This window comes from Nerophis ophidion, linkage group LG11, assembly GCF_033978795.1.
Source record: "Nerophis ophidion isolate RoL-2023_Sa linkage group LG11, RoL_Noph_v1.0, whole genome shotgun sequence".
NCBI lineage: Eukaryota > Metazoa > Chordata > Actinopteri > Syngnathiformes > Syngnathidae > Nerophis > Nerophis ophidion.
This window is the reverse complement of record NC_084621.1, coordinates 36238174-36246682: the sequence shown is the minus strand read 5'-3', so window position 1 is coordinate 36246682 and position 8509 is coordinate 36238174. Positions and strand designations below refer to the sequence as shown.

Here is an 8509-nt window from a genome sequence, read left to right as displayed (position 1 = left end):
CATATATATATTTATATGTATACATATATATATATATGGAAGTGTATGTATGCATGTGTATATATACATATATATTTAAATATATATATATATATATATATATATATATATATATATATATATATATATATACAGTTATATGAGAGCAGATATGAAACAAAATAGCGGTTTTTAAGTGATAATATTGATAGTAGAATTAATATGTATATACAATATGATAATACATGATAGAGCAACGAAGAAAAAACATGAAAGAATCAAGACTATCTAAATAATGAATAAAAAAATTTACTCAATAAAAAAAACCTGATGATTTTTATTTTCACCCACTGGAAAAAGTTGGTACAGTAAAATAATAAATACAACAAATTTAAACAAAATTTACAATAAATGTTAAAATGCATCCAAGAAAACAAAAAACTAAATGTAAAGTACTAAAATCCACGAACAACAATTTGATAAATGCCAGAACAAAATAAAATGTAACATGCAGTCTCAGCTCATTTATTTTAAAAAGTTTGCTACATATTTTTTTAAAAGTCACTCTAGCCTGCAGCGCCCTCACAAGTTATGTCAGGAAACTACTGTTTATTAACATTAGAAAAATCACATTTTATTAAGTATTAATCTGCGGAAAATACTGTAGTTACAAAACTACATAAGTTAGTATAAATGCGAATAAGGCCCAAATAGATGTCTGTTACTCTCTGCAGGTGAGTAAAAACAATGATCTTAGCCACTATAATGCAATAATGATGTTTGATGCAATATTACAGTGTTGTAAAACATTCGATAAAAGCCTGACTTCCTCTTTGTCTCCACAATAAAACGTTCCAAAAAAAAATCACCTGGGTCGGTCGCAGCTGCCTCCTGCCGCCCCTGCTTGTGAGCGCTTGTCCTCCATTGTCCGCTTCCTGTTCACACTATTGTCTCCGCTTTGGACCAACCCAGGGCGGTGAGGTCAGGGCAACATTGTAAAGGATTTCCTCTGCGCGCTTAATGATTTCCTGGCTTTTCAGCAGGGCAACAATACTTTTTGGATTCGGTTACGGACTTACCTGCTGCAGCGGAGGAGCCAGACCACAAAAATGGAACACCTCCATTCCTTTCATATTAGCTCCTATGGAGCGTGGACGCTTGATTAGGTACACCTGCATAGTTTGCTTAGTACAAGCATTGGACACTTGATTAGGTACACATGCACAGCTGCTTAGTACAAGCATTGGACACTTGATTAGGTTCACATGCACAGCTGCTTAGTACAAGCATTGATCACTTGGTTAGGTACACCTGCACGGTTGCTTAGTACAAGCATAGGACATTTGATTAGGTACACATGCACAGCTGCTTAGTACAAGCATAGGACATTTGATTAGGTACACCCGCACAGTTGCTTAGTGCAAGCATAGGACACTTGATTAGGTACACATGCACAGCTGCTTAGTACAAGCATTGATCACTTGGTTAGGTACACCTGCACGGTTGCTTAGTACAAGCATAGGACATTTGATTAGGTACACATGCACAGCTGCTTAGTACAAGCATAGGACATTTGATTAGGTACACCCGCACAGTTGCTTAGTGCAAGCATAGGACACTTGATTAGGTACACATGCACAGTTGCTTAGTACAAGTATAGGACATTTGATTAGGTACACATGCACAGTTACTTAGTGCAAGCATAGGACACTTGATTAGGTACACCTGCACAGTTGCTTAGTACAAGCAAAGGACACTTGATTAGGTACACATGCACAGTTGCTTAGTACAAGCATAGGACATTTGATTAGGTACACATGCACAGTTACTTAGTGCAAGCATTGGACACTTGATTAGGTACACCTGCACAGTTGCTTAGTACAAGCAAAGGACACTTGATTAGGTACACATGCACAGTTGCTTAGTACAAGTATAGGACATTTGATTAAGTACACTTGCACAGCTGCTTAGTACAAGCATTGATCACTTGATTAGGTACACATTCACAGTTGCTTAGTACAAGCAAAGGACACTTGATTAGGTACACATGCACAGTTGCTTAGTACAAGTATAGGACACTTGATTAGGTACACCAACACAGTTGCTTAGTACAAGCATAGGACACTTGATTAGGTACACTTGCACAGTTGCTTAGTACAAGTATAGGACATTTGATTAGGTACACATGCACAGTTACTTAGTGCAAGCATTGGACACTTGATTAGGTACACCAACACAGTTGCTTAGTACAAGCATAGGACACTTGATTAGGTACACTTGCACAGTTGCTTAGTACAAGTATAGGACATTTGATTAGGTACACATGCACAGTTGCTTAGTACAAGCAGAGGTCACTTGATTAGGCACACCTGCGCAGTTGCTTAGTACAAGCAGAGGACACTTGATTAGGTACACCTGCACAGTTGCTTAGTACAAGCATAGGACACTTGATTAGGTACACATGCACAGGTGCTTAGTGCAAGCATAGGACACTTGATTAGGTACGCCTGCACAGTTGCTTAGTACAAGCGTAGGACACTTGATTAAGTACACCTGCACAGTTGCTTAGTACAAGCATAGGACACTTGATTAGGTACACCCGCACAGTTGCTTAGTACAAGCATAGGACACTTGATTAGGTACACCTGCACAGTTGCTTAGTACAAGCATAGGACACTTGATTAGGTACACATGCACAGTTGCTTAGTACAAGAATTGGACACTTGATTAGGTACACCTGCACAGTTGCTTAGTACAAGCATAGGACACTTGATTAGGTACACATGCACAGTTGCTTAGTACAAGCGTAGGACACTTGATTAAGTACACCTGCACAGTTGCTTAGTACAAGCATAGGACACTTGATTAGGTACACCCGCACAGTTGCTTAGTACAAGCATAGGACACTTGATTAGGTACACCTGCACAGTTGCTTAGTACAAGCATAGGACACTTGATTAGGTACACATGCACAGTTGCTTAGTACAAGAATTGGACACTTGATTAGGTACACCTGCACAGTTGCTTAGTACAAGCATAGGACACTTGATTAGGTACACATGCACAGTTGCTTAGTACAAGAATTGGACACTTGATTAGGTACACCTGCACAGTTGCTTAGTACAAGCATAGGACACTTGATTAAGTACACTTGCACAGCTGCTTAGTACAAGCATTGATCACTTGATTAGGTACACATTCACAGTTGCTTAGTACAAGCACAGGACACTTGGTTAGGTACACCTGCACAGTTGCTTAGTACAAGCATAGGACATTTGATTAGGTTTACATGCACAGCTGCTTAGTACAAGCATAGGACATTTGATTAGGTACACCTGCACAGTTGCTTAGTACAATCATAGGACATTTGATTAGGTTTACATACACAGCTGCTTAGTACAAGCATAGGACATTTGATTAGGTACACCCGCACAGTTGCTTAGTACAAGCATAGGAAACTTGAATAGGTACACATGCACAGTTGCTTAGTACAAGCATAGGTCACTTGATTAGGTACACTTGCACAGTTGCTTAGTACAAGCATAGGACACTTGATTAGGTACACATGCACAGTTGCTTTGTACAAGCGTAGGACACTTGATTAGGTACACCTGCACAGTTGCTTAGTACAATTATAGGACATTTGATTAGGTACACATGCACAGTTGCTTAGTACAAGCATAGGACACTTGATTAGGTACACATGCACAGTTGCTTAGTACAAGCAGAGGACACTTGATTAGGTACACCTGCACAGTTGCTTAGTACCATTATAGGACATTTGATTAGGTACACCCGCACAGTTGCTTAGTACAAGCATAGGAAATTTGATTAGGTACACATGCACAATTGCTTAGTACAAGCATAGGACACTTGATTAGGTACACCTGCACAGCTGCTTAGTACAAGCATAGGACACTTGATTAGGTACACATGCACAATTGCTTAGTACAAGCATAGGACACTTGATTAGGTACACATGCACAGTTGCTTAGTACAAGCAGAGGACACTTGATTAGGTACACCTGCACAGTTGCTTAGTACAATTATAGGACATTTGATTAGGTACACATGCACAGTTGCTTAGTACAAGCATAGGACACTTGATTAGGTACACATGCACAGTTGCTTAGTACAAGCAGAGGACACTTGATTAGGTACACCTGCACAGTTGCTTAGTACCATTATAGGACATTTGATTAGGTACACCCGCACAATTGCTTAGTACAAACATTGGACATTTGATTAGGTACACCTGGGCAGTTGCTTAGTACGAGCATCGGACACTTGATTAGGCACACTGGCACAGTTGCTAAGTACTGTGTTTTTCACTAGTGAGTCGTGAGATACAGTCTGGAGTGCCGAGGGATATTATGTAATTTGACCTAATTAGGTTAAAAAATATTTTTTTGCAAACCAGGAATTATAATCCGCAAATGTGCCGTTGTTGAGTGTCTGTGCTGTCTAGAGCTCGGCAGAGTAACCGTTCATATCTGTAGGTGGCAGCAGGTAACTAGATACTTTGTAGATGTCAGGAACATAGTTTGTCGTGGTCACAATACACAGACGACAGTGGGAGGCAGTGTGGAGGTAAAAAGGTATCTAACACTTAAACCAAAAAAAAAAAAAAAGGCAAGTGCTGCTAAAAAAAGGCATTGAAGCTTAAGGATGGCTATGCAAAACGTAACTAAAACTGAACTCGCTGCAAAGTAAACAAAAACAGAATGCTGGACGACAGCAAAGACTTACAGCGTGAGGAGCAGATGGCGTCCACAAAGTACATCCGAACATGACATGACAATAAACAATGTTCCTACAGAGAAGGATAGCGTGCGCACAACTGGAATATTCTCGATTGCGAAAACCAAGCAGGTGCAGCGAATAGCGTTCAAGTAAGACATGGAACTGCTACAGGAAAATACCAACAAAAGAGAAAAAGCCAACAAATTAGGAGCGCAAGACAAGAACTAAAACACTACACACAGGAAAACACCAAAAAACTCAAAACAAGTCACGGCGTAATGTGACAAGTGGTAACAGTACACCTACTTTGAGACAAGAGTTATAGTGATACATGCTTGGTTATGGTTTGAGCTTTTATCCAACAATTGCGAGACCGACTTTTTATTGTCAGTATTGTCAGTTTCATTTTTTTATGTTTTCTGCTGGTGGTGTGCCTTGGGATTTTTACAATTAAAAAAATGTGCCTTGACTCAGAAAAGATTGAAGAACACTGGCTTAGTACAAGCACTGGACACTTGATTAGGTGCACCTGCATAGTTGACTAGTACAAGCATAACCTATTTGTTCACTTTTTAGCTGCATATAACATACATAAGTATTATGACCATTGTTGTAATTGTTCCTTTTTTTTTTACACACATTTTTGATGTGATTTATTGATAGAAAAATATGACAAATACAAAAAGGCAAGTGTCTCATTGCCAGGAAGTTAGTTTGGCGTGAGTCTATATTAAATATCCATGACAACGTGACCACTAAATGTGTTTCATCCCTCACACATGAGAGCGCATGTTAGCTAAATCACTTTTAATAATCCATATCTAGAACGTCCGCCAGCAACAAGGTCACCTGTGTGTGCTATAGCTATGATACTCAGTCCAGTCCTCTTCAGAAGGCCCCGATCTCCGTGCCCCAGGGCCTGTATGGCTTGGACAGGGCGGAAGGGGGGGCGATTGAGCCGAGGGTTGCCGGGGAGACGAGCGGAAAAGCGCCGAAAGAGAGGGGGAAGGCCGACAGCGAGGAGAGGGACGACAGGAGGGGCGGCGACACCTTTGGCACTTTGGGGGCCCTGTGGGACTCGGCGGGAGGCAGGAGCCTGGACGCCCCCGAGACCTCGGCGGCGGAGGAGGATGTGGAGGACAGACGACTGTTTCCTCTGGATGCCGGGGTCCTGCCCTGTGGGGGTTGGAGCAAGAGGGGATGGGGAAGTGGAGCAGGGCCGGCCCCGTAGGCGGAGCCCCAGGCCAAGTGTTCTAGTCCGGCCTGCACTTCCCTCTGGGAGGCGTAGTTGCTCAGGTGGGACACCAGGCGGAGACGCAGGGGGTCCGTGCTGTCCCGACCCTCCATGATGCTCAGGAAGCGAGCCGTCTCGGCCAAACACTCCCTGAAGCCCAGACTGCGGTAATCCTTTGCCAAGGTCTGAGCCTCGAAGAAACCTGCCGGTGACGGAGGCACACGTTTAGGAACATATCATACCTTATCATACTACAACATATCATACTTGGTCATATCATATCATATCATACATGCATGATGACGTCACATGTGATGTACCTCACATCATAATACAGCATACCATACTCTATCAAACGATAACATATCATACTGTGTGTGCAATCATACCATATTATAGTATATCGGTACTTTAACTTTATATCATACACTATCAAATGATTACATATTATACTTTGTCCTATCATCATATCATAATATAGCATATCATACACTATCTAACTATAACATCATAATGTGTCCTATCACCATATCATATTAGAACATATCATACACAATCAAACTATAACATAAACTGTCTCTTATCGTCATATCATAGTATACCATATCATACACTATCAAACAATAATTTATCCTACTGTGTCTTAAAATCATATCATAATAAAGCATACCATACACTGTCAAACAATAAAATATCAGACTGTATCCGGTCATTCCACAGTATGGCATACCATACACTATCAAACGATAACATTTACTGTGTCCTGTCATATCAAAATATAGCATACCATACACTATCAGGTGATAACATATACTGTGTCCTGTCATATCATGATGAAGCCTACCATACACTATCAAACAATAACATATCATACAGTGTCCTGTCATTGTATCATAATTTAGCATACCATACACTATCAAAAAATAACATACTTTACCGTGTACTATCATATCAGACCATAAGATAGCATACCAGACCCTGTCATACAATATATATTGCATCATACTGCATCAACCCTACCATAGTATGTATCATGCTGTGTCATACAATAGTTAGGCAGCACAACGTGAACAAAGTCTGAACTGGTGGCTAAAAGAGTCAGGGTGGGGCTGAGGGTGTTATATAGGTGAACACACAACTGCCTTCACTGATTAGGCTTAATGTGGGACGAACCACGGTTCTCAAAAGCTGTCCGTTAGAGACATTTACAAGTTATGATCTCCAAGCCTGAATCCACTGTAGCAAAACTGACTGATCTACAAGCTCAAATGTGAATACTTTGGACTTGTGATGGTTTATTTATGGTGTATTTACAAAAAAAACAGCATTCTTAAATCCCCCTTGTAAGATTGGTCCCAAGTAGTGGGAGGGGCTACAGGGTATTTAAGTGGAAAAATCTTGTTTTTCTGACAGTCTGCTGTGTGTCACTGGCAGAGGAGGTTGTCAGTCTGGGCAGGAGGTCATGTGTCCATGCATCACCTAACATCTATTGAGGGGGTTATTTTGATGATGATATTATGTTGTGTTTGAACCGGTTAAATTTAGTTTGGTTGCTTTGCTAATTGATTTTGCTAAATCTGTTTTGATTATTTAATTATTTACTTAGACATATTTGATTTTTGACATTTGATTGAGAAAACATTTATTTTGTTATAATGGATGATTTATCAGGCACCACGGTGGCCACGAAGGTCCTGGGTTCAATCCCAGGCTCGGGATCTTTCTGTGTGGAGTTTGCATGTTCTCTCCATGACTGCATGGGTTCCCTCCCGGGTACTCCGGCTTCCTCCCACCTCCAAAGACATGCACCATGCAAAATATGATGGGTTGATTGGCAACACTAAATTGGCCCTAGTGTGTGAATATTAGTGTGAATGTTGTCTGTCTATCTGTGTTGGCCATGCGATGAGGTGGAGACTTGTCCAGGCTGTACAATGCCTTCTGCCCGAGTGCAGCTGAGATAGGCTCCAGCACCCCCTGCTACCCCAAAAGGGACAAGCGGTAGAAAATGGATGGATGGATGATTAATCTTTGGATTAAATTTGAATATGCTTATTTTGACAAATTATTTAGGCCTACGTTTGATTTAACGCATTGATTTAGAATCTGTATTTACTATTGCAGATTTTGGTGCTTGGTTTCCTGTTGATTCGTTGTTCACCTTTGACACTTTGGGGTTTAAATAAATGTTTGTAAACTGTAAACTGCCTTGCCGTCCTTGGTTTGAAAGTCCCGTTTGCAAAGGTTACATTACCTTCACCCGAGGCTGGGTGTGACAATATCACAATATCATATCATACAATATAGAATTCATCATACTGGTTAGGATACTGTAATATCACAACATAGTAGAGCAAAACACACCCTATCACACTGTACATACAACATAACATACTGGATCATATAGCGCACCATAATATCATACTAATATGCACCATACTGTGTCATATCATATCATACCCTATCATATACAGTGATACCATAGCACAGTGGTTCGTTCTTAACCTGGGTTCGATAGAACCCTAAGGGTTCGGTGAGTCGGTCTCAGGGGTT

The 8509-nt window shown here is 40.7% G+C and overlaps 1 protein-coding gene across 2 annotated transcripts in view; it reads right to left on the bottom strand.

Moving 5' to 3' along the window:
- Positions 1–5338: 5338 nt before the first annotated feature.
- LOC133561990 (hairy/enhancer-of-split related with YRPW motif protein 1-like) overlaps positions 5339–8509 on the bottom strand; it is a 52863-nt gene continuing 49692 nt past the window's right edge. For both annotated transcript variants that reach the window (XM_061915759.1, XM_061915758.1), the window contains exon 6: positions 5339–6158. In XM_061915759.1, coding sequence (XP_061771743.1) covers positions 5611–6158 — 548 coding nt within the window. In that variant the 3' untranslated portion in view covers positions 5339–5610. The remainder of the gene's footprint in view (positions 6159–8509) is intronic.